The sequence below is a fragment of the Paralichthys olivaceus genome, chromosome 11 (assembly GCF_024713975.1).
Source record: "Paralichthys olivaceus isolate ysfri-2021 chromosome 11, ASM2471397v2, whole genome shotgun sequence".
NCBI lineage: Eukaryota > Metazoa > Chordata > Actinopteri > Pleuronectiformes > Paralichthyidae > Paralichthys > Paralichthys olivaceus.
Genome location: NC_091103.1, coordinates 3,233,940 through 3,260,833, shown reverse-complemented (window position 1 = coordinate 3,260,833; position 26,894 = coordinate 3,233,940). Strand labels below are relative to the sequence as shown.

General features: G+C 43.1%; 1 protein-coding gene across 17 annotated transcripts in view; it reads left to right on the top strand.

Annotated features, from left to right (window-relative positions):
- The window catches only part of myo18ab (myosin XVIIIA b), a 95,320-nt gene extending 76,651 nt beyond the window's left edge, over positions 1–18,669 (top strand). For 11 of the 17 annotated variants that reach the window (XM_069534562.1, XM_069534557.1, XM_069534561.1 and 8 more), the window contains 8 exons: positions 1,667–1,750; positions 2,683–2,820; positions 4,903–5,088; positions 5,285–5,424; positions 6,547–6,591; positions 11,714–11,836; positions 13,199–14,716; positions 15,807–15,873. In XM_069534562.1, the coding sequence (XP_069390663.1) occupies positions 1,667–1,750; positions 2,683–2,820; positions 4,903–5,088; positions 5,285–5,424; positions 6,547–6,591; positions 11,714–11,836; positions 13,199–14,708 (2,226 nt within the window). In that variant the 3' untranslated portion in view covers positions 14,709–14,716; positions 15,807–15,873. Of the gene's footprint in view, positions 1–1,666; positions 1,751–2,682; positions 2,821–4,902; positions 5,089–5,284; positions 5,425–6,546; positions 6,592–11,713; positions 11,837–13,198; positions 14,717–15,806 lie in introns of all 17 variants that reach the window. The other 6 variants (XM_069534568.1, XM_069534564.1, XM_069534569.1 and 3 more) reach the window with 4 other exon arrangements.
- Positions 18,670–26,894: the final 8,225 nt, after the last annotated feature.

The following is a 26,894-nucleotide window of genomic DNA, read 5'->3' as shown; positions in this document are numbered from 1 at the left end:
TGCTTTTTCTCCTCTCGGCCACTTTCACATACACTGAGCCACTGGAATAATTTAAATCACATTTGCTTATTAATACTTCCATTTCCTTTCTGGGATTTATTCTCTCATTAATAATTTTACCTAATTAATTTGACTAAATGGAAATAGAGAAATTACATTTGATGATTATAAAAAGCTTTTTAAATGTCACTCTTTTTTTCTAACTGGTCTGCCTCTTTTATTCCATCTCTGAACTGAGTTGGTCACAGTCTCCATTTCATAGACTCCACTCATATAGTGGAGATAAAAATGGATTAAATCCAACCAAAAGAGCAGCAACAGCACTGGCTGTCTGTTATATAGTGATGTGGGTTGAGCCCTGACTGTTAAAACTACTTTATCTTTGCATGAACAGTCTGTTTAAAGTCCTGATACACTCTGAAGCATCTTTTCACACTTTCACTGGCGGTCCAGATAAAGCTTCGATGACGCACAGGTTTATAACTGCTAGAGAGAATTAATTAATTTGCCCTGACGACCATGGCGCAGATAAACACTTTAGCTCAGTAGAATTATGTGAAACCATTGGTCGGGCTGTGTAGCACACACACACACACACACACACACACACATATTACTATCTTGATAATGCAAGTCCCAAAGTAACAGTGAAATACTGTGTCACTGATTTTAGATCGGGTTATATGTCAGTCTGAAAATAGCGAAGACACGTGCGTCACTCTTTGCAACGAGTCTGAGATTACTTCCTTTAAACATAATCATCTGTCATATAACAGATAGGTGACACTGTCTGGCTGTTGTGTCATTTTTCATGCGAAATAAAACATTTACCCAGAATATCAACAAGCTGATCTGTCAAGATGCACAACACCTGCATGCACAGTCTCGCCCGCATGCTCTATCCCATCAAGACCAAAATCAATCCAAAGTTCATTTCTAAAAGTAAAACTCCCAGGGTCAGCCTTAACTTTGAATTGTTTGAGCATCACCCACCCCTGCCCACTGAGCTCAGCTTGTGAAAGGCGATAGTATTTGGTGAGTTGCGAGTGCATGCCCTCCTCCCATTAGTATTAATGCAGCTGAATGCGCACATGAGCAGCAAGTGGAATTGAAAGTGCAGTAAAAGTGCTTTCTTTCCATCCCTGATGGCGGACGAGTGATATGATGAGTGATCTCCCTCACTGGCTCCAAATGAATCCATCCTTTCCGTCTAAATTGAAGCAGCTGAATTCTCGTTGGGACCGGCTGCAGCAGCGAGCCTCATCTACTGTGGGGGGGAAAAAAAAAAAAAAAAAAGCACTCATCTCAAATATTTCACACAGGTCACATTGAAATGAGATTTATTGATTTGCTTTCACCAGACTAAAAAAAATCTGTCCGGCAGATTTATTTGTTTAGGTAATGTGATTGTGATGTCACCGTGTTTTACTGGATCTACTTTGTATGTTTTATAGTTTGGTTTTGATGGATGTTTTCAGGATTTAAGATGTATGCATAGTCTGCCAACCGCATAACTGATGGCATACTGTAAAAGTGAAATTCTCATTCCCTCCTCCATTAGATAGAATAAAAGAGAAAATATTGTTTTAATGTCCACTCAAAGTATCACGCTGCTTCCTGACTTTGCTTTTTTTTTTTTTTTTTTTTCCCCTGTGTTGTTTTTCAGTCAGCCCAGAACCTGGCTCAGATCAGTGATCTCCAAGCCCAGTTGGAGGACGCCCTCAAGGAGAAGCAGGAGGTTCAAGAGAAGGTAGGTGCCATGCAGGAGGTTGAACTGAAGAGGACAGGAGAGAAGTAACAAAGGGAACGAGTCGTATATGATTCGAGCCTTGAGGTCATTTCACAAAGCAGCTAATAGGAAACCAAACTGACCGATGTAGGAAATTCCCATCAAGCCAGAATAGCACCGGTGGTGGTTTGAGGTATTTAGGATAAGTGCTTGTTGCTCCCACGGCCGACATTCGCATTTAACTCGAAACGAGGTCATTTACAAACACGGTGTGTATTACCTTGTTTTGAGTCGACTATGAAATAGTGAACTATCCCTTTAATCCGCGTCCACATCAAAGTTTAAGGGTTTTCTCGGAGGCCCGGTTCCCACTCCTCCACAAAGTTAGATCTGCTAACAAAATAAACCAACAAATAAACAAACCATAACTCGGTTACTTTGATGAAAATTCAACCTCCTTGGTGGAGGTAAAAATGCACCAACCCAATTTAAATTTAAACACTAATTGACAAAGTTGTATCTCATTTGGCTGATCAAAAGTTTCAAAGCATGCAATATTCAAACTACTTTAAATTCTCCTTTTGCTTGAGTGCCCCGAGAGGCGAGAGGTTTATAATTCAAGCAAATACAGCAGGGGTACGGCTAATTTACCTCTCAGAACATCGACTACTGTAGTGATTGCATTAAATGTAATCCTAGAAACTATTTCTGTGATGAGCCGACCAATCATTAAAATCCCAGTTTTGTTGTGAGAAATTTTGGGATCATCAAAAAATGGCATTGTGATCCGCAGCAATCACAAGATATAAAGATTAAAAATGAATGGAACCCTATTTAAAGGTCCATGCTTTGTGATCGGACTCCTTGAGGAGACAAAAAGGTTCCGATTTTATTCTGGCCAATGGCGGCACTCGCAAGAACACTAACGTGTGTGTGTATATTGTGTGTCGTAGATGCAATCTCTGCAAAGCCAGCTGGAGTTCCAGGAGCAGTCGATGGTGGAGAAATCCCTCGTTAGCCGGCAAGAGGCCAAGATCCGTGAGCTGGAGACCAAGCTGGAGTTTGAGAAGACCCAGGTCAAACGTCTGGAGGTGAGATTCAAAAACTGGTGTCGAGGAGTGCTGGTCTTGGTCGGTGTGTTGGAGAAGAAGCAGAGGATATGAAAGATTGGTGGTACGAGGTTGAAATGTGCCGCCAGCGTCAGAGACCGGGTTAAGAAACACGTGAAAGTAATGGTAAACTTAACACATGTAGCCATTGCTGCTTAACTTTATCCTCTGGCTTCTTTTACTTTTGTTTGACAATGCTATTTGTTATTCTGTCATCTTTGAATTACTTCCAGATTTCGCCTGAAACAGAAAGCACACGTAAACAATAAAGGTTATCGTCTGCACACACCCAGGGAGAAATTGAAATCCTCTCTCGCCCACTGCTAAATGACCCTGTGCTCAATTTTGTAGGTTCAGTTGAGTAATCACTTGCTATGCAATGTGCTCAACAATACATGTTTCCTCTGGTCCTTGGTCTCCAACCCGAACAGAATATATTTATTTATTCAATGCATGTTTTTAAAATATTGCTAGATTTCTAACTTGTGGTGAAATTTTAAGAGTTGGGAAAATATGCACCAGAGTTAGACTCGTTCTCCTTTATGTTTTGCTTTTCATGGATTCTCAACAGCATTAAAATTGCAGTGAGTGAATATTCCAGGTTGCCTGAGTAGTGTAACTCATCAAAGCCGGAGGTAGCGGTGCTCAATCAATACAGATTTGAGGAGGCAGACTTACACCCACTCAGTGTGTGAAATGTGGACAGGGTGGCTAATGCAGGAGCCAGCTCGCTGAAATAATATGCTGCTGGCGTTAATGCACAAGCTGAGAACACATTTCCTGCAGATTTAAGCCTCATGCAGGGGTCATCTGTTTTAACACTGCTGAACACTCAGGTGAAGAAAGTCTGCTGCAACACTTTATTGCATTATTGATACAAATAAGCTCATCAATCGTTAACTTCTTCTTCCGATTCGGTTCTGTGCTACACTCATGACCATTGTCACTGAACTACAGCAGATAAGTGTTCGGATCTTTTCCGGGTTTTCTGTGTTGACGGTCATCTGCTGCTATATTGGAGTTTTTGAGCACCATGATATTAAAGATACTGCTTTATGCAGAATTATCTAGTCATGCTTGGGACAAGACTTGAAAGCTGTCATTCTAAGTATCTCAGATCAGGTCTAAAATGAAATACGACGATGAGACGTTTAGTGAGCTATGGTTGCAGCCTTGTTCCATGGTGGGAACATGTTGAATCAACTCAACCACCTAAACTGCAGGGTTGTAATAACCAATAGAAATAATTGCCAAAACCAAGAAAGTAAGATCCAAGTCGTAATAATCCATAATTATCCTTTAATGACAACATTAACATCAAACTTTCTTTCATACAGAAGCTGCTCATCTGCTCTTGGGAGCCTTCAGGCAGATTCACTCCCAAACAGATGTAAATCAGTCTCTGTGTCTAGAATCTGATGCAGCATCTGCCAGTTTATTTTCCTGTGTATCACATATCATTGTTTTTCCAAATGTCTCTACGTTTTAATTCATACAAGTAAAATAACACATGTGTAGCATTCCGTTGGGCATGTCATGTAAGTATTCAATCAATTAGAATGTGTTAAACCATGGTTGATAAAAGCAGAAAGCGTCAGCTCATGTTCAGATCAAACATCACGTGTGTGTTGGTGGCTGGTTTGGATCTTTCTCAACCTGTCGATCTCCTGAGATTTTCACACACAACTCGAAACTTTAAACTCAGAATTGAATTCCTGTCAGCCAAGAAAGGAAATGTACAGATGCTAGCCTGGTCTGATGAATCTGGATTTCTGCTGAGGCTGCAGGTGGTAGAGTTACGATATGGAGTCAACGACATAAATCAATGGAGCCAACCTGCCCTGTGACAACAGACCAGGCTGCTAATGTTGGTCTAATGTGGGGAATTATTTCTTTATACAGTTTACACCAATCAGTCAATCAATCATGCCCGAGCAACAGCTGCTCTATTAATGAATCTAAATAAAAAATATAACGGTGAACAAATCGCAATAGTCTGGTTTAAGAAATTATTTAAAGTTGCTGATGTATTGTTAAATCTTCTCTCTTTATATTGTTTTGCAGAGCCTCGTAGCTCGTCTCAAGGAGAACATGGAGAAGCTGATGGAGGAACGAGATCAACGCAGCAGCAGCGAGAATCGAGAGAAGGAACAGAACAAACGTCTGCAGAGACAGATCCGCGACACCAAAGAGGAGATGGGCGAACTGGCCAAAAAGGAAGCAGAGGCTAGCCGCAAGAAACATGAGCTGGTAACGATGTGACTGCCAGTAATGAGACAAGTCACTAACAGTTTGATCGATGAGCGAGCAGTGCTCTCACATATACCCAGCATTTTGAGAAGTGCCTCCGTGGCATCCATCAACAGTAAATCAGCAACACTGAACTGATTAACCTTTTGCTCCTGGACAAGTGAAAAGTTCCTCCTGCCTTTTGTCTCATTAACAGGAAATGGACATTGAGAGCCTAGAAGCTGCCAATCAGAGCCTGCAGGCAGACCTCAAGCTGGCCTTCAAGAGGATCGGCGACCTCCAGGCTGCCATCGAGGACGAGATGGAGAGCGATGACAATGAAGACCTCATCAACAGGTACAAAACGTTTTCTTCTAAGTCATGAGGTTTTGAATAACCAGAAATTTGAATAATGAAGTGTAGTATTGGTGAGTTGTCATCATCATGACAATTCACCAAACTCTTCGACAACTGCCGATGAAGCGGTGAGGTGAATATTAATATGACATCGTTCTTACCTTTACTGTACATGTTTCATTCACAGCTTCTTGTAGGATGTATGACTGCCTTACTTTTCAGGTGACTCCATCTTTGGTCTAAAAGTGGCGGGGACGGAAACGGTGTCAACAAATAGCCCATAGTTTGATACTATTCCTACTTCAGCCATCACAGGTTGCATAGTTACACATGTCACCTCATTTCTTTTAGTTTCTGAGCTCGAGATGAGAATGTTGACATCAGTCTTGTGTCTGTGCATAGAACCGAGCTCGGTGATCAGCAGCCAGGCACACTGAGTTCCTGCAGTCTTGCCGTCACAGTGAGGTTGGCTGCTTTCATCACGTCTGCACAGAGAGCTAAACCTCAGCCTGTGCTCAACCCACGCTGTAGCCGTAGAGTTTCCTCAGAAGCGCTCGGCAGAATCGCAACTGTTGTCGTCGTCGTCAGGGAAATTGGTGCTTTGCTTGGCAAACCAATGTCCTGACTTGAGTTCTGTGTTCAACATAGATACTACAATGTGTGTGCCACCTCAAATAGTCAGGAGTAATCCCAGCAAATGTCTCAGCCCGACTGTATTATTCACAGTAAAATGTCCCGTCCTTTTCTCCAGGCTTCTGTTAAGAAAATGTAATCACTCTCTGAGATGCATGCTGAGTGTCACAATGGTCCCACAAAGAGGGAGAGTTGTTGTCGCTGAGGTGTTTTTCTCTGCTCTATATGCGCAGCACGAGATTAGAATGAGAAGGCATGCTGAGTCAATATGTGAGGTGCACAATACACTTAGTTTGGCAAAGAGAAGTACAGCACTGTCATCACAGCTTCTGCCATTACATCCATTTTTATATATATTTTGATATTTCTAAGCATCCTTGACGTTTTTTGGTTTGTTACCTGATTCTTACTTCATGGTTTTTTTCTTTTGCTTTGTCTATTGTTTTTTCTTTTCTTGTCTCTCCCTCCACCCATCATCACTGCGACCAGTTTGCAAGACATGGTGACAAAGTATCAGAAAAGGAAGAACAGAACGTGAGGAACTTGAACTCGTGATAATTCTTTTCATCACTGGAAATGATGCAGCTTTCTACAGTCTTTGAACATTTAGTCGAGAAGTTGGTAGCGGAGAGAGAAAGCCCACAGCTTCTCTCTGGGTTTAGTTTCAGTCCAGTTAGTCCATCACCTCTGGCTGTCACGCGATAGAAAAGACAGAATAGCTGATATTTCAAGGAGAAATTCCCTCTGCCTTAAAAGATAGAGAAGATATTTGGAATACATCTGGCTTCCTGGGCCACTTTTCTTGTTTTCGCTGATTCCTTTGATAATTCTCAACTATTATCGGGCCCTCGGAATCAAAGAATGATGGCTCAGTTTAAGATCCAATAAGTTCAACAGAAAAATGTCTCATCGCGAAGGCCGAGATTAATGTATGAAGACTAAAGAATAATGCATCATCAACAGTGTACGGAGATTTTCCCCCATAACCCCAGTTTACTGCACTCTTCACTGCATGCCCTCACATGCTGAGATGCACGAAAGCCACTGACAAAATGTTACTTAAGCCCTAGCATGAAACCAAACTCCCTCAGATTCACTGTACGGTTAACCACTCACTAACCGAAGCAGGTTTGAGGTCTTCCTCGCAGTTCTCCATTATGTCGCCAAGGGGGCTTATCCAGCTGTGTTAGCTGCCTTGCCGTGGTCTGAGGGTGTCATGTTGGACTCTGCTGTTGTGTTTGAACAGCACCCAACCCGTCAGCCTCTCACTCCCTGGGCACTCTTAATTTTTCATCGCCCTGCTCCGGGGCTTGATGTGACAGTGGCTCAGGGTGACTGCCCTCCTGACAGGAGTGAAGGAGGGTGTGCTCCACGCTATCTTTGACTCGCACTCACTCAATAATGCAAGATCCTCAGACGCCTGACAAAAAGGTGTCTTGCTCACCAGGCGAGCAGCAGCACACATGTAGGGTTAACCTCTGTGTTTGGTTCTCTGATGGTGTAAATCTGTTCAAGTGCTTTTAGCATTGACAGGTTAGTGGAAGAAATGCTCTATATCAATTTCTATTTCAAAGAAATATTCATGATGCAGCTTTACATTGTAATGTTATACTTATACAATATATATCATGTGTATTAAGATGTTCTAAAGTACATACATTCATACATAAAGCCATAAACCTGACGCCAGAGGGGTTTTTTTTGCGACAAGCTACAGATCTGGATTTGCCAAAACAAGCTAATATTATAGCATTATCCTCAGGTGAGTATCAAACTAGAGAGCTGTATTTGATTTATTATCAAATCCAAAAATCTCACTGATAATTACTCAGCTTACATCATTCAAATCTGTCACCTGAACTCTAGTCCTCCTTGTTTATGGCGACGGAAACTGTTGTGCTCATTTTATCTCTGCCGATAAAACGTCGCCTTTTCCAGACTTGTAAATCATAGTCACCCACTTTTTCTCTCATGCTACTGCTGGCTTAGCTGTCAATCAAACATGTGCTCAACCTGCGCACTCAGAGGCTTGAAGAATGAAGGAATATGTCTTTCTCTCTCTCTACCTCCTCCAAATTTGTTATCCATCCATCCATTTCATTTTTGTCTGCTTATCGAGGAAAGGTTCAGTGACAGAGACAGCAGTACTGTTTTCCTGTTCCTCCTGGGGGATCCTCAGACTTTCCCTGGCCAGATGAGAAATGTAATCTTTCCAGTGGGCTCTGTGTCTATACCTTCAGGGTCTCCTACCAGTTAGGCTCCCCTCCCAATTAAAGGAGACATCCTGATCAGAAGGAACAGATTTAAAACCATCAATGCATGACTGTATTTTTAAACAACCAACTCAGATCGCCCACATCTAGAAACAATCTGCAGTAAGAGAGAGCAACACATGGTCCCCCTGCGTTTCCCTGTAATACAACTTCAGAAAAATCCTCTTTGGCAAATAAATAATTATTTTAATAATTGCAATTTATATTGTGCTGACCGGTCAGTGCAGTAGGAGTTGTGCAGCACTGATAAACAACGTAACCTAAGCATGTGACACTGTGCTCCCCTGATGGTCTCGGAGAGGATGCATATGTCTGTGCTCCAAAGCCACAGGGACTTCACTGGGCCGACAGTTTCATATATATCGGATGCATTAACAGTGGTGTCTCTAAGACCCAGAGACACAGAGGTATGAAGTAGAACAGAGCAGGACGATGCATAGACACTAATGATGAATGTAATAGTGTGTAACAGAGATGTACAACCAATGGCGGCAGAATGTCACAGGCAATTAATGTCTCCTCAGCCCTGTGTTTGTTTGCTTCCCAAAGGCTTTCAGCAGGGCTTAGCTAATGGTATGGTGGCCGAGGATATAAATTTTAGATGACACCATGTGTGAAGGTGCTCAGATACATACAGCCCACCGTTGTGGTCTTGGCCATAGACCACATTGGTGTCTCTGAATGTGTTGAGGAATCTTGATGACAGTTTTTTTAGCTGGATGCAACATTTACTCACTCACGACTGGAATATTTCTGCAATATGAGAAAACTAAATCCAACTGGAAGTATACTTTACTATTTTTACACAAACTTTTAGTTTGCATGTGAAACAATTCTGCTTAAATTTCTTTGATAAATATTGCAAAACGGTTTACGCATGTTGATTCCTTCAAAAAGGAGAATGTTACTCACACAAAATTATTTTCTGAACACACCTTGAAAAATACATCATTCAAAAAAACATAAATTCCAGTAAGGAGTGAAATACCATGATGTGTCAAGGTAGCAGGTACTGAACGAATTATAATTTTTGTGTCTTTTTGAATATTTTTCCATAGAGATAGTTTCCTTTAAACTTGTGGAAACATAACTATTGTGATTAATCCGATGTATACATGCATAAAGAACAATTAAAATCAAGATGGCCTAATTTTTAAACAAAACAGTTTCAGATATGTCTGCGAATCTGATGCTATAATCACAATAAAAACACTAATTACTGGAGTAGTTTGAGAAGCCCAAACCTTTCTGCTATGAATTAAAGTTAATATTCTATTCATTTGAAATAGTCTGTATGCTTTGAATGACACATAACGTTGTCCTGTATCTCTTTATATCAACATATCTGCAAAGTTGCTGAAATAATGGTTGAAATGTATAATTCAAAGAGAAAGACTTGATGTACTACAAGCCAAGCAGTATTTGTTTTAGTACTGTAAAGTCCTCTGGTTGGTTTCAGGAAACTCAGCGGTGTCACTTTGGTTATAAGGTGAAGAACACAAAATGATATGTGTTTAATTATCTGGAGGCATAATGTTTTCTTTAAAACAAATGTCAGGGAAAACAAGTCGACTCACAGAAACTTGATCAACACACAGATCTTTACAAAACCTGAACTCTGAAAAAGGTCAGATAAGGAGCCATGTCTGGACACTTGGCTGCACTGTTATCATAACAGCAGACAGCATCAAATCCCCAGATTGTCTAATAGCCGAGGCACTTTCTGCAAAGTTAATTATAGCTTTAGAATCCATCGCTCCCCTCCTTGGCCCCCATCCTCTGCCCTCGTCTTCGGCGTCAATGCACTCTAGCATTACCACCCAAGGTAATTGTATTCCATAAAAGCCAGCTGGCTTTGAATTCGGATCTTGCCATGTCAGCCATTGTTGGGAATCTTTCCTTTGAAATCTGGGGAGAATTGTCTCTGACTGCTAATGATTTTAATTATCGGTGGAACTGCACCATTCTGACCTTTACAAGGAAATCCAGTTTTTCCCCCTCTCTCCTCCTCGGCAGTGTTGGAGGCTTTCTGAAACAGATGCAGATGTACACAGAGATGTTGAGCCACCCCTCTGATGTCTCAGTAGGACTATTAAGCTGTAACAACTTAATTTCACAGCTCCACACAAGCACTGGGCCCTGACGGCACTTAATGAGAGTTGTGCTCTTTTCATCCGTGTCAAATTTTATGACAAGCCCTCTGTTTTACTCTGTGGCTCACAGTGGCTTGTGAACGTGTAATGATAATTGAGAGGAAAAATTGTGCAGTGCCCAGCTGTGTACCAAATCATTCTGTCAAGAGCGGAAATTATGGCCGTGAGTGTGTGTGTGTGATTTTCTGCCATACTGCTGAGCATTTAAAAGAAAGTATAGAAAAGTTTTTCGACGCGGTGGTGTGTGTTGTTTTTCATGTCCGTTCCATCTTATCATTGGCTATACTTACTTCCATAGAACTAGGAACACGAGTGCATGAACATTTTCTCACCTAGAGAACAGAGATTACATTATGTAGGTCTAACCTTTGTCAGATCCATGCAGGCATGTTACTCTGATACACAAAGACATCGTCTCCTCCAGTTTCCCTCGGATACACACTCCGATAGATTTACAACCACTTATAAACTGAGGTACTGCTGCTCTAATATCGTCTTTTATTATTTCATTCTTCTTCCTTGTCTAAACATGGTGCCTGCTTTACCCATAATTCAGATGTAGAGCACAATTTCAGTTTCACCAAATCGTTACAACTCTTTTTTTTTTTTTAAGGAGAAGTTGTTGCCAAGGCTGAACCATAACTCATATTCACTTTCCTCTCTACTTTTAAATGCATAGTTGAGATATCAAGGCAGAGTTTCTTTACTCCCAGATCAATGAACATTGTTGTGTCATCGTACATAACAGGAGTGATGGCCAACGATGTTAAAAAGGCCGGGTCGTAAAAACACGGAAGGCTCCCATAACTTCAGCTCTGTCTTTGGGCTCTAACTGACGTGGGGCTACTACATCTCTGAAACAGCTGAGGAGGAGTAAAGGTGCAATGTTTGTCAGGTGGTATCTCTGACAGTGACAGTGAGAAGTGGGTGTTAATATCTTTACAGCCTGTCGCGGGCATGTTTGGGTGAGCTGACTGCATGTGCTGTGTTATCCAGAATAAATGGCTCAATGACTAACACTTCACGCATGGTCTTCTTTGTCTGACCCCACAGCCAGAGTAACAGACAGAGATGTGCAGAAACCTTCCTCCTAACACTATCGTTTTATTTACCTTGTTCTCTCCTTCCTGAATAACCATGTGTGTCTTTTGGTGGTTGATAACCTCCTTTCTCCTCTTGTCTGTCCTCTGCTTTCTCTGACTTGTTATTCTTCCGTTAACTGCTTACCAGTCAGGGGGATTCAGACTCAGACTCTGAGGTGGAGGATCGTGTGGATGGGGTGAAGTCCTGGTTGTCCAAAAGCAAAGGTTCTGCCAAGAACCTCTCAGATGATGGCAGTCTCAAGAGCTCCAGGTCAGTCCACAGGCAGCTGCTATCAGCATCATTTCAGCAGCTCATAGTGAGCAGTCCACCCAGACATTTGAATGCTTTAGAATTTGGGAGGAAATGTTTTACATGATCTGACCCAGAGGAAATAAAGCAATGGGAGCGGGTTACTTGGCTGAAATGAGGGAACTGCAGTTGCTTAAATGTTTTTTTTTTTTCCAAAGTGCTTTGTATTTTATTGTCACCCTGCCAGAGAAGAAGGTTTGCTTCTAAAAAACACACCACCTCAGTGGTAGATTTATCAACATGCCCGATGGCCAGCTGGCATAGTCTACCTGAGACACTCGCCGAGATTAATGGATGTGTCTGCGAGCTGACAGCTTGAATTGCCCCAGATTTGTCTCCTTACCAGAAGATTTAACTTCCCTCCCTCAGCTGAGCCACTTCCAACTTTAAAAACTTTTTAAATGTCTCTTAGCAGCAGCTCCCTGTAGGCATAAACTGACTGATTTCATTGAGCTAGCCAACACTGCCTCTTGTACTAGTAACCTTCTGATTCAAATGACTTTAATCACACAGGAGTAACAGTACAAGTACATTTGAATTCTTGCCAACTTCTCTCAGTCTTGTCTTTAACAAAGAACAGGCCAACATAGGGGAGTTAAAAAGGATGACAGGAATTTAAATATTTATCAAGTTCAGTGTGTTACTTTAGTTTTCATATGGTGATATTTTTCAACCAGATTTAACCAAATGATGTTATTAAAGTCTTCTGCAGCGCTCACAAGAATAAAATATCAAAGATCAGTGTTTCATCACATACACTAACTATAAAAGAACCTCCTCTCTTCATATGTAAGTACTTAGCCAGTGTTTTACAAGAACACAATGGATTTGAATAGAATAGAATAGCTCAAGCTTTCGAGCAGCAGAATCTTTTTTGCTTCTTCTTCTACAAGAGGAGTTCAGGGACATTTTATTGAATCTGAATCTAGCAGAAAAGAAATGTGTTCATTCAGCTCAAGCCCTTCATTAAATGTCTTAAAGTTTAGGTTTCGAGAAATGAAAGCAACAACATTGAAAAGTAATTTTACTTTAGTGAACTAAAACATATTTCTGCCAACATGCCATTCAAATTAATATTAATAATCTTTTTTTGTCCTTGGTGGGTGATGGTCTTAGCATTGCAGTGCAGGGTTAGTCCATTTGCTTTTCTCTACTCCCATTTTGTTAAATATCAGCTTTTACATTTCTTCTCACTTTTCTGTCTTTATAATTTCATTTGTCTCTCTGTCTCTTCCTCAACTCACCTCCACTTGACCCTATGTCTCATCATTTCTCTCCCATTTTCTTCATTCCTTCCTCTTTTCCATTGTTGTTTCTTTCTAGATATGCTGTAAATTTAGACGCAAAAGAAGGGAAAGAGTGGAAAGAGGGTAAGGAATGGAAAGAGATGAATAAGGAGGGCAAAGTGGTAGAACCCAGCAGGCCATTGTCCGTGATAAGCTCCCTTAGCTACAGAAAACGATCCAACCTGGATTCCATCGGAGGCAAAGAAAACGGCCTCTTCAGTTCCCTCAAGGAGAACGCTGACCAAGAAGATTCACTGTGCTTCTCGAAGGCCAAACCAAAAACCTCGGATCTTCAAGATGACACCTACTCAGTCACCTCCAGGAGGAAGTCCCAGGTAGGGAATGACACGAATGACAGAGAATCAGTCATCTCCCAGGCCTATTCAGAGGCCAACAGCCGAGCCAGGAAGGGAATGGACAGTCGCTGGGGCGACTTTGACAAGGAATCAACCATTTCATTCCCTGCATCCAATCGGGCGTCCACACATCTCGGGTTGAGCCCAGAGAATGATGCCAAATCTACCGTCAGCTTAGGTCTGTCAAGCCCAATTGGACGCCATCGAAGCACTTCTCGCTTAGATGCGGGCAGAGGTGGTAGCTCAGTTTATGGCAGCAGTCCCACGAGCCCTCACTTCAGCAGACGGTCTGGGGGTCGCAGCCCCGGAAGCGTTAGCCGAGCTGATTCTCGCATGTCACTGGCACGAAGCTGCCGCTTGAGTGAGTTTGATGTTGATATCGATGACAGTCGGAGTGTTGCCTTTACTGAGAGGTCAGCCTACAGTCCTCTCTCGTCCACTGGGCGCAGTATCTCCATGCCACCACCGCAGAACAGGTCATCAACTTCTAATGATGATCCAGTTGATAATTTAGAAATCAAAACAGTCAGTCATTGCAATTACCTCGATCCCGACCTAGAGAAAGCCATCAATGAGGTGCTGAGTTTTAAGCCCATCAAATTTAAGCGCACAAGCTTGGAAGACTCAGAGGGTGAAGGGGAGCAATCCAAGAATGATGAAGATGACAGAAAGAGCGTCAGGAATGGAGACACTTCTCGCGCCGCCAGCAGTCTTAGGCGCTCTGCATCTGCCGTGGACTGCATGAGACCGTCCCGCAGTGCCAGCAGCTGCAGCAGTCGCCATAGCAGCAAGAGCAAAGGCAAGAGTAAGAAAAAGAAGAGAAGCCACAGCTCCGAGTCTGACAGCTCAGGAGGTGGCCGTCATCGTAGGAGCAGCTCCAAGAGAGGGTCCAAGAAGTCCAAGAAAAAGTCCAAGAAGCGGGATCAGTCTTCGTCATCTTCGTCATCTTCGTCCTCAGATTCTGAGTCAGACTCTGATTCAAGCTCCGGAGCCTCGACCATTTCCTACCGAAGCTCCAGTAGTGTGAAGAGGGCCCCATCTCGGAAGGTTTCCAGCCCAGAAAGAGAAAGAGAAGGAGAAGATGCGCCTGAGAGCGAGGGTCAGCCACCTGACAAAAAGGTTGATAAGAAGAGGAAGAAGAAGGTGGACAGCCTGATGATGAAGTATCTATACCGGCCGGACAGTGACTGAGGCAGGCAGTAGGTGGTTGCCTGATCCGGACTTGAGAGTGTTTTTTTGACGCATGATGTGATCTAATCAAAGTTCACCGTTATCAATCACTAGCCTGAATGAAATGAGCCTTTCACGGTTTTGAATTTCGTGTGTTGCTTGCTCTCAATTTCTAACGTTTACCACGACATGTTGTTCGTTACGAGCCAAACAATGACCACAGTGTCCGACTCGGGTTTAATACTGTAGAGGCGATTAGTGCAGTCAACATGGATGTGCCCAGAATTACTCCCAAGATGTCACTTTGATTTATGGCCGCAGAAGGTAAAAATAACAGGCAATATTTTTTTTTCTTCCCCGCCCCACAACTCCAGGCATAATTAGAGCCCGAGTATTGATTAACACAAAGCAGCACATTTCTCCGAGAAACAGTAGCTTTGAGTAATTAACCCACAGTTCTGTGTATTCAAACTCAGACTCTTTAACAGGTTATGACATTTGTTTAATACCTTATTCTGTATGTTTGTCTTATTCTCTGAGCTTAAGAAGGGAACCTGTCACAGTCTTTAGTATTTATTATTTCGTTGACATAGATCTAACACCTCGGTAACCATATTGCTGAATGGTTTTGCATGCTACACATTGCACGAGGAGATTCAAATGAACCTCACAGCAAGAAAAACTCCAGCAAATACAGAGTAGCTGCAAGTCGTGCACAATGGAAGAGATGCATGCAACACAACAGCAGGTGAACATGGTCGTAGACAGCAAAGGCTCAATGTGCAAATGTATCAAATCACTTCATACAATCAGAACTTTAACTGCGTCCTGGAAACTTTTTGTTGTGTTGTGATGATATTCTGCTGCAGCAACACAACAGGTCAACACTCATTCATTGACAATCTAACTTACATCTTCGTCATGTTGGTAGTTTGTTGATAACAAATGTATTAAGTCCTGTTTTGTCACATATTTAACGCATGTGAGGTCAAACTGCTGAGTTTTCCTCGTGTGTGTGTTTTTTTACCCTGAGTAGCACTGAGCTCACTTCGCCATCTTTATTTTTCTCAGCTCAAGTTGTTGATAACATCAGTGTGTCTTTGTCTCTTCTTGCTCCAGCCCCCCTGGTCGAAGACGCTACTGCTTCAGTAGATCTGATGATGAAGAGGAGGAAGAAGAAGAAAAAGAAGAGGGCGGGGCGGCCCAGGGCTCTTACCACTCTCGCTTCAGATACGGCAGCCAAATAAAAGACGATGACAGCGAGGACAGGCCTTATGAGACCACATCGTAGTCCTCGCTGTCATCACCCACCAGTAGAAAACGCACCCTCATTCCACTGTCACAGTTTGTCTTGCATGCGCAGTCGACCGCGGCGTTGATCAGACGGTCGCAACCACATAACCTAAACACTCACAACCTTGCAAGAGAGCACAGACGCTGAAACGCTGTAGATGTTCATAGCCCTTGCCTGACAAACCGCACGGTCTGTCTGACTCCTCGTTCATCAGTCGAACCTCACTGCGCACACGCTGCAGCGACTCCACTCTGCTGGTTGCATGCATGCAGGCAGCAGTTGCTTGGTTTGAGCAGCCATCCTGTTGAACTCCAGTCATGGTTGTAACTGAGCCAAAGAACTCGAGGTTGCAATGATAATAGCTTCTCTCTTTCCCTCTCTTTGTCTCTGTCCCTCTCCCTCTCTTCTTTACGTATAGTACACTACAACAATATAAATTGCCACAGTACAATGTATTGCCAAAAAGCCTTTGTTCCAAGTATGTGTGCACATTGTTTTTGTATTTACACTTGATGCTGAAGTCTGGGAAAAGTTCCAGCTTCTACTTCTTCTTCTTCTTCTTCTTCTTCTTCTTCTTCTTCTTTCCTTTTTCGGGATAAGTGCCATTCGACTTAAGTGGGCTCCTCTACAGCTGGCTTCTCTGCAGCTGTGGCGTTTCATGAGCGGCTGCACTGAACACTGAAGATGCTCTCATTATCATCCGCTTGTTTTTTTGTTTGCCTGAAAAGTTTTCTGCCTTTTGCTGGCACATTACCTCCTCCTCCTCCTCCTCCTCACCGGGGAGGGGGGGTGGCATCACTTACCGCTTCGCCACAAAAAGCGAGGCAGAGATTCTTCTCCCTCCTTTTGAATCTTTTGTAATTGATGTTTTGACAGATTTGTTTTGCAGAGGGCCGCTGTCAAGCAAATTCATTTCCACGGGTTTTGAGCTTACCTCTGTGAAATGCCTGGTCTCGTTTTATTGTGACTTGATTTGACTACACACTTGCCAGAATTAGTGGAAGAGACTTTGTCCTTGTGCTTGTCGTTCACATGCCGTCTGTGTTTTAAGTTTGATGTGCTTTACTTCTCCAAAGGGAATTTATTTAACCTTGGGCACTAATCATTTGTGGGTTTATTAAAAAAACAAAAACCACTGAGCGTATGGAATCCTCAGCCAGCACGATAAAAGAACAAGCTGCATTATTCTCTAATTGTATTATTCTTAACAAATCACATGGAAAGAATATAACTACTCATGTGTTTCCTCAACCTTCAGGAATAAATACCCGGAGCTCAAAGGTCTTGAAAAGATTTCTCAGCGTTGTGTTATTTATAGATTTATGGTTTTCCATCACAGAAGGTTCATTAATTTCCTAAATTTACTTGCCACTGTAGTTTTTTTTTTGGAAACTTGCTAGAGCTCCACAGCGACTGTTTATAACAACATGACACCCACCCAGAAGGGAAGCCCCCTGCTGGTTGGTTGCAGCCCAGATCAGAAACCGTCGTAATTTTTCTGACGGGTTTGGTTTTAATTAGTTATTAGTTGGTTATTCGTGGTTATGAATCAGTCATTCAAAGTTTATTTTTCTTCACTAAACAGCGGAGTATGCTGCTGGATGCATCACGGCCAATAGGACTCTCACTTTCTTACAGAAATCCTGACAAATTAAAACCAACACATGTTCTAATTCCTCTAAAATCACCACATCCCCTAATATTTTCGGAGAATGAAGGAGTTTCTATTAACTCACGTTGAAGAAAACACGTAAATGTGTAACCGACAGAACATTCCCTTGTTAACAGACAACGTGAAGGTCAGAGTGACGGTGTAAAGCATGTCCTGCTGCGCCTGTACACTGACAATATAGAACATTTCATTTTAATTTCCAACCAAATTATAATGAAGCGACAGATGCCTCGGGCCACTGTCCGCGGAAACTTCTCCGCATGATTAGCCGTTGGTCAGACTGGTACAAATTTAAATGTCAAAGTTGAAAGTGAATCATGGAATGAGATGGGCTGATTAAAACGACCGGAGCTCCGTGTGGATAAGTGTCTTTTCATGGGTTTTGATGATAATAAGAAAAAACGAGAATATCACCAGCCTCCTTCAAAGCCTCGTTGGGCTCTTTAACCGTCACTTCACCTACTGGACAGAACTGCAGCCTGTAAAACAAATACTGTGAAATCACTGTCAGCATCTTTTGAGGCCTGTTTTTCCTGAAAAGAAAAAATGGCCCAGAAAATTAGATCCTGCATTTTTTTTTCTGCGCTAAGTTTCACATCACGCTCTTTGGTCCGCTGTTGGGGATCTACTCAGTAGCATTAAGATTTTTACTGAAAGCCATTTAAAGTCCAGGAGAGCTTGACATGGCATTTGGGGGCTGGAGGAAAAAAAAGTGGATGTTCTTCATTGTGGGAGAAATTGGTTCTTCATCTTGATTCTCTATGCAGTCAACAAGTGTGGACATGTGTTATTTTTGGTTGACCCTGATAAAGTGTCTGGCTTGAACAGAAAAAAAAAAAAAAGAGCAGACATAATGTTGATGACTGCATACAGTATTTATATATAAATATGTGTATGATTCCTGCTAGCTTTGAAAATACTTCATGTTTATTTTCATTATTGAACAAATTGACCACTTGGTATAAATTTTGCATTACAGTTTAATATATTGTAAATAAATGATGGTGATTGTTTTAGAATGCCTCGACGACTGGATTTGTGTGAGTCGCTGTGTTTTCTTCATCTGTCATCTCTTGACTTCACACACACACACACACACACACACACACACACACAGACGCACACACACGATGTCTGACGCCTCCGTGTAATGTTTTCATCTGTTCGAGGAGCATCAGCTCACCTCCGTGTGTCCGACGGTAGCTCGGTTCACATGAAGATGATTCAAAGTGTCAGAGTGAAAAATTCAGGCTTTCATTTCTCAAGCAAACGTAAAACTTCTTCCTTTAACAAACAGACTCTGGGATTAACTCCTGTGATGATTCATTCTGTGTCTCCTATAAAAGCACATTGCTCTTGAAGATTCTACTGAAGATGGCGGAGAAAGTTCTCGGGGGACTTTTTACTGCAGATTAAGTCGTGTTACATGTGCGTCGAACTCAATTATCAAATGAACTCACGTAAAAAACTTTGTAAAGAAGTTTATGATTTTTTTTTTTTTTAGAGGAATGAAGTACTCTGATGGTTATAGTCAGGGTGAGGAACGTAGTTACTGTGGTTAAGGTTAGACTTAAAGTCCTCTGGGGAATCAATGTCAGTCAATGTAATGTCCTCTGAAGTCATGGAGACGTGACTGTGTGTGTGCATGTGTGTGTGTGCACGTAGACTTTAATTTCAAGTGCTCTTAAGTGTCCTTGAACGATGACGGAGTGAGAACTAGATGTAATCTTTTTCTGATCAATATTCAATCTAATATTTTGATACATGTGAGGGAGGTGCTGTGCATTTCACCCCCTTCAACTTCAGATGAGCAGATAAAGTCCTTCATGTGGATTAATCATGTTTATGTGCATCCAACAGTTTCACCATCAGAGAAACGTGTCCTGTGATCATTGTACTTTCTTCCAACAGACTTGTTTAGTATATTATAATTATATATTCACAGGTGTGTGGACTCAGTCTGCCTCAGCGTCAGTGTCTTTACCTCGGTAACGACAGCAGAGAACAGTCAGCTCTCCATCAGACCTCCATGGTCGTGTCTCGCTGCCCTCGGGAACACGTGTCACGGCTGCGACGTCCCCACAAGAAATTGTATTTTTTTTAAAGACTTGTAGACACGTAGTTGTCAAAAGGTTCATCCGTACGACCAAGAGCCTATCCCAGCATGCACCAGATGAGTGGCGGGGTGTAACCAAGGACGCTCTGTCAAACAATGCAAACTCAACGAAGCTCAATTATCTCAAATCAATTCTAAATAACCTCCTGACACATTGACCCGTTAGTTACAGGATGTTAAACACAATCAGACAAATTATATAGAAGGGACGTCACAGACGATTTAAATGCAGTTAACGTTGAATCAGCCGTGATTCGTTTGAATTTCGATGATGAGTCGACATTCAAACGAATCACGAATCATCATCATCCTCCTCCTGTATGTTTTTACACTCACAATAAATATTTGACCTCTGCATCACTGTTCCTTCAAGGTTCAGTGTGTAGGGTTTAGTGACATCTAGTGGTGAAGTGTCATGTTGCAGCCGAACACCCCTCACCCCACCCTCCTGTTCAAAACATGAAGGAGAACCTGTGGCAGCTTCAGTCGTCATAAAAACTCCAAAGGTTTTAGTTTGTTCAGTCTGAGCTGCTGTAAAAAACCACATGGCGGCCTCCGTAGAGAGGACCCCCTCGATGTAAACATAAAGTATTTCAATATAAAGGCTCATTGTAGAGTCGAGAAGACAATTCATACAGGTTAAATGAAACACACTCATGAAAACATCACTAGGATTAATTTATATTCAATTGCAGCCGATAGATTCCTTTCACCTTTCCAATCTGAAGGAGCTGAAGAGACTCTGACACGAAGAACTGGATAAACTTCACAGATGCACTTCAATTAATGAACAGAATGAATCGCCAGCCCCGGTCCTCTGGAGATCACGTCTGAAGACGGAGTATCTGGCGCTAAGACCCCTCGTTATCCAAGTTGAAATGGGGTGTGGCCCACGGTGTAGACCCTGGTGGTGGTTTGTGGGACGAGAGAATGTTGAGGGACTGAATGAGCTGAGTGGTTCTGGAATGACAGTGAGAGAGGAGAACAGATTTAAAGTTTGACGATGACATGATTGAATGTGAACATTCCGCTGAAGTGCGTTGATCAAAATGCATCGGTAAGGTGGTTAATGAATTGAAATAAATATTAAAGTCTCTCTTCATGAGCACTTCTGGATATGTGGAATTCACTTAGCGTCAGTTGCCTGCAATTAATGTAGGAATCCTCGCCTCTGACATCTCATCTGTGGGAGAACGCACGGAGACTGGGAGGTCGGGCTCCTGCAGTTTTCTCTTCACGGGTCAAAAGCATTTTGCTCTTTATCTGTTTGCTCCCAGCCCGCGGGGGAGTCTCACTGACAAGCAGAAGCCAGCAGGAAGCGACCAGAGGCGAGGTCAGATCATCTGTGGAGCTGCTGAGCGACGGTGAAGTCTCCGTCACCGAGGCTCTTCTACAGGGGAACGTCCCCAAACGGCAGGCGGCTGCAGCTTCTCCTCTCGCTGCACCCGCCCGGTGGTTGAGGACATGACAATTTCAGGCAATTCTCTCAGGTGCTTCTGCCTCATACTTCTCTGAAATGAAAAACTGCGCTCCCTTAAACAGCCTCGGTCTCTCTCTGTTTGAATTAGTTTAAAAATGAAGCATAAATTATTCCTCTTCCCTCCTCTGGCCTGTCCCCCCCCCCCCCCCCCCCCCCCCCCCCCACCCCCCTCCCTCGCTCCGCCTGGTGAAAGATTGCAGATTATTGTCTGAAGCCCTTGTACCCTCTTAATCAAAACTACTTGTGGCCATACAGTATTCATGAGCTGAATGATGGAAATTAGCCTTTTAGCCGCTGTAGCACATCTCTCCAGGCAGAGAGGCAGAGGACAGACAGACAGACAGACGGTGGGAGGGCGAGGACACCTTTTCCCCAGAGAGACACAGTGACAAGAAGATGTTGTAAAAACATGCAGTGCCTTCAGTGTTTCCTCCTGGCTGCCTCACCGCTGAGCTCATTACCCTTCCAAATGCGGCTGCTGTTTCTCTCCATTCCCTCGGGCTCTGCGGCTGACAGTCCATCTTGTTTTTCGGCTGACTTGCAGTCATTGCCTCTGACCCCGTGTCAAGCAAACGGCTGACAGCCACTCTGAACTGTCATCTGCTTCGGAGGGCAAACCACTTGATAGTGGTTCTTTTTCAGCACGAGGAAAGAGACTGTCGGGAAACAGGCCAACGTGGAGGCCTGAGGTCACTGCCATGTGGCAGGGCCGCACTGAGGCCTGAGCCTAAAACCTCTGCTTCCCCATCAGGAACTGAAAAATGTCTTTTTTATTTTTTATTTCACTGCTGGTTCATTTTTTTGTCAATTCACTTTCTGACATCTGCAATCACATGACAGCGCCCCCTGCTGATGTTCATGTGATGCGATCGAAAGTTTCACATAATCAAACGTGCGCTGAGGATGTTTTTCTCAAACATCAGGAACGACCTTCGCTCATCAGATCATCGATTCATCTGCAGATTTCTTCAACAAATAAAGTTGCAACATGTCTGTCACAGCTTCCGAGAGGCAAAGAAAACCTGGATTCGTTCATTTATTCTACTGTTGAAGAAACACGTTGACTTTTGAGAAGCTTGTGAAAAGACATCAAGCTGTTATCTCGTGGTGTTATTCTCATTACCTTCATATTTAATTGATTTAAATCCAGGTTTATCAGATGGTGAAACAAGCGAAACTACGGAGACCACTTTCTACCCACAAGCATCCTGAAATACACCGGCCCTAAGTAACGCTGGAGGTTGGGAGGATGTTGATGAAAAGGAGTTTCATCAGTGGCAGCCATCAGGTGTGGTACAGCTCTACAAGCAAATCCAGTGCACGCAGCAAAATTAACGCTCTCCAAGGCTGACACACAAGCATATGGAAGTTTGAGATGAGTTTTTAATTTGCTTCCTGTTCCCGGAAAAAAAAAACATTTTACAGATGGCGACATATGGATGATAAAGATTAACATCCACCTGAATCAGCACTAAATCTGCATAACATGTTACTGAGGGTCTCCCAGCATCAAACATGTGAGCTGCAGGTGACGTCAAACCTCCAGTCAAGTCACATTAACGTGTTTTATCTATCGGGTTCGTGCACAGTGGTCGCAGGTTGCCATAGTGACTGTGAAGTAATTGTAGCCTATGACATGAGATATAAGCTGTAACCATGGAGCTCACATGAAACTGTAAATGTCAAACCTGACCACTTGATTTAACTCAGTACAGGAGATGTATTAAAGGGCAGTAACTCTAAATTACAGATGTTTACATTGTGTTTCCCCTTCTCCCCGCCGGTGTCTGACCGACCGTGCTGAGAGTTTCACTTTTATTTATTTAACGATGACATGAAAAACCTGAAACTTGTGTAAATAGATAAAAGTTTCGGTTGCTGTCGGTAATTCACTCGTCTTGTGGACGTCATAAAAACCTGTCAAGGAGCTGTGAGGATAAAATAAGCTCATTTTCAAACAAAATGACTTTCAACGCTACAACTCACAGAGAACCTTGAACAGAAAAAAGAAAGGTTCATCCATCCATCATCCATCCGTCCATCCATCCTGCTTGCCCGGGCTTGGGGCGCAGATGGCAGAGTGAGGTATCCCAGACATCCCTCTCCCTCACCACACTTTCCAGTTCTTCCTGGGGGATTCTGAGGTGTTCCTAAATCCCAACTGCACCTTTAAACCTTTGACTTCTACTGGAATCAGATTATAAAATAACCAGCACATGGCTACCAACACAGAGCAGGGCTGAGTCGGTCCTGCTGAGTAGAATCCGAACAATCCAAAGATGCTCCTCTACCTCCGTCAAAGAGTCGGTTAAAGTTCGTACTGAGAAGCACGTGTTCAAAGATTTCTGTGGAAGCTCAGCTGAAGGGACAGTGTTTAAAAGGAAGAGTAGAAATGAAGTGAGTCCGGTCAGGACTGCTTCAGGCTTCAGGCTTCAGGCTTCAGGCCTCAACACAAACACAGACGCTGCTCCTGGTGTGGGGGAGTGGTTTGTTGATGGTACAACTCATGGACAGGAAGTGTTTAATCGTTGTGTGACAGGAAACGGGGGTCACAGTGTTTGCGAGGATGTTCCTCTTGTGTTAGCAAAGACCAGAGCAGAGCAGTCAGAGTTGACACGTCCCCTTTCTTCTAACAGCAGGCCGCAGCGTCTCCTCGTGCACGGCTGCAGGTCAGCTGACACTCTGTAGCATCAGTGTGTGCACAGAGCCCTGGGGTGCATGACGCTGATCGAGAGGACAGGTGCAGCAAAGCCTGGAGGGCGGGTGCAGGCTGACCTCGTGTCAGGGCTCGTCTCTGGGGTTGTGTAGGAGTGTTTGGAAAAGGCCTGTGAGCTACAGCTCTGCCCTGTGAAGGTCACCAGCAGCTCCTCACGCTGCACTGCCAGGTTCTTCACACATCTAGCTGCTCAGCAGCGTGCGTACTCACAGCTCGGTGTTTTATATTATTATATCTGTCGCAGCAAGTCTGTTCAGTAGAAATTAAAAGTAAAACACTGAAGACAGTGTCTGGTTAATTTTAAAGGAGTTGAGTTTTAATAGCAGTTGGACAAATTCAGTCTCTGGCGTCCCAGAAGCTCAGGGACAACACGAAGCTGTTAAATCATCTGAGCTAAGGTTGCTCCTGTGCTGTCACGTAAAGAATAAGTCTAGATTCATCCTTTTATTTTCGGCATCAACAAATCCCATTTCATTGTGAGCTGAGTTGTGTTGTTCTCTCTCTCTGTGCTTTATGACTCTTGACTCTCAGCCACGATGATGTCTCAAGACAAAGATGGACAACTGTGGTTTTAAATTCAGTCTTTACTTTACTGGCTGCAGTGGTGACAATCCAGCAGAGAGGAACTGGTTTATATGAAATGCACAAGTGGAGGCAGAGGGTGGGGTGTGGTGGCGGAGGGATCTTAAAGAACCTCATCTGGACATGCACGGTGATGAGGTTGTGTGTGCAGGTAGAGGTGAAACGTCCGTAGTACCACACAGCAATGAAGTGCTGACAAAGAGACGACTGTGATATATGATCGAAGGATGTTCCATGTTCTGTGTATTCAATAGTTACTGGTTTAAATAAAACTGAAGTGAACTGAAATGCAGAGTTGATGTATTCATCAGTTTGACAGACTTCTTTCACTTATTGTTGATATAAAAACATTGATCAGTGCAATTTAACATTATTCCGCAGCACATAAATGCTACGTCATGACTTCATAAATGTGAGCACATGCAGAAAAATATCAACTTTGATAAATGATAGAAGAGCTCTTTTAACTTGTTTATTCAAATGTGTTGTGCACGTTCAACTTCAGGCCGACCAGTGAGTACCAATGCTCTGTCCCACGTGTGATCATAAACGTTAATCTACGAACTAAACATTTACTAACTACTTGTTGTATTGGATGAAATAACGTGACTGTGATGAACCCTTCTGCTGGTTCAGCTGCGACTGAAGGAATCTCTGGTCCTCGGTGAAAAGACGTGAACTCACCTGGCAACCAACAGAACAATCTGTTGTTGTTCCCATCAGCGGCTCAGAAGAAGCTTTTTTTCAGTCGCTGAGGCTGATTGCTGCTCCTGCTCACGTCTGCAGCTGCTCTGGCTGGTATTTGGTGAAAAAGGTTAATGAAGGACAGTGATGTTTCTCAGACAGGTGTCACGCTTCCTGTCCGGCTCATCCACACTCGCCAGGTTCAGTAACTCTGAGTGTGTGTGGAGAGAAACGTCTGTTCCGGGGAACTTCTTACCCACAGAACTCGAAATCGGTCGTGATGATTCTTTTTTTAAAAAGAGGGAACACACATGTAGTCGTAGATGACTGGAGGTTCTGAGTGAAACCCAGAAAAACTATTGTTTTAATGAGACACTGAGTAACTTGGATATTAATAGAACAATGCTTAAAGCTTTTACTACTTCTACTAGCTTTTACTTTAAGTACTTTAACTACTCGCTGCGAGGTGACAGTGTAAACCACTGCAGGAGAACTGGCTCTTCTGGATTACTCCAGATTTAAAAGTGTCTCAATTGAAAGTGTCTCTAACGTGTGTCTGTCCATGAATGGAGACAGTTTAGGGTTGAGTGGCCTCACTGGAGCCCGGTGATTACAGCAGGTCGCCCCAGAAGAAGCTGCTGCTCTTCACACATCACGAGAACACGTCGGAGCTGAATCAGTTCCGATTCGACGTTGCTGTGAATATATTCACACACGCACTGTTTGTGTTCGTGAGCCTCTCTCTCTCCGCTGTCTCGTCTCCTCCTGGGCGAGGTTCCTCACTTCAGGTTGACTCTGGCCATGTGAGCATCCATCACTGCGTCATCTCTGTTTGCATTCTGAGGAAAGCGTCACTTGTGATCTCTGAGCTCGAGTTGGCAGAGGCACATTTCCAGCGAGAGAACAGACATGACACTGCGCTGAACGCTTGGTTATGTGGAAAATACCTCTGCTGTCTGTTTCTCTTTGTTTTTATCTGTCACTGTGGTGATTTGAGAGATGGCTCAAACGGTTGCCCCCCCCCCCCCCCCCCGGGACATCCTTCAACGGTGGTACCTCTCTTTTGTCCTCCTTTATTCTGCTCTGGTTTTCAAAGGGTCTGGTGGAGGAGAGGTGTGTGCAGACAGCTGCAGCGCCTCGTCTCTGCTCCATGTGGGTTCCTCACAGCTCGGCTCTCAAAGTTTCTATCATGTTACTTCCGGAGACGTTTCCAACTGAGGCTCTTTCTACCAGACATGAATTGGATTTCAAACTAATCCTACAATTACCAATATTACCAGAAAATTTACATTCTCCATCATTTTCTCTTTTTCTTCCCCTGGTCTGACGCAGTTTGAAGCAATAACTCAGAATCTTCACCACGAGTCACACTTTTGATTTTGAATCAGAAAATTAGAGGAAATAAAACTTCTTCTTTGTTGTTTCCTCCCAATCCACTTAAAGTCAGGTCACTTGAAGATCATGTCTTCAAAACAAATGACTTACGAGAGTCTTGGGACGACAGAATGTTACAGATGACTCCGGACGTTTTTATGAAGAGAGTTTTCGTTTTCGATTATCAGCTCCTTGTTTATTATATCTGTATCTATACCTGTTATTTCCTGTTTTATTTTGTAGTAGTTTCTGCTCCTTGTGTGTTTTCCACCTTGACTTCCTGCCTTGA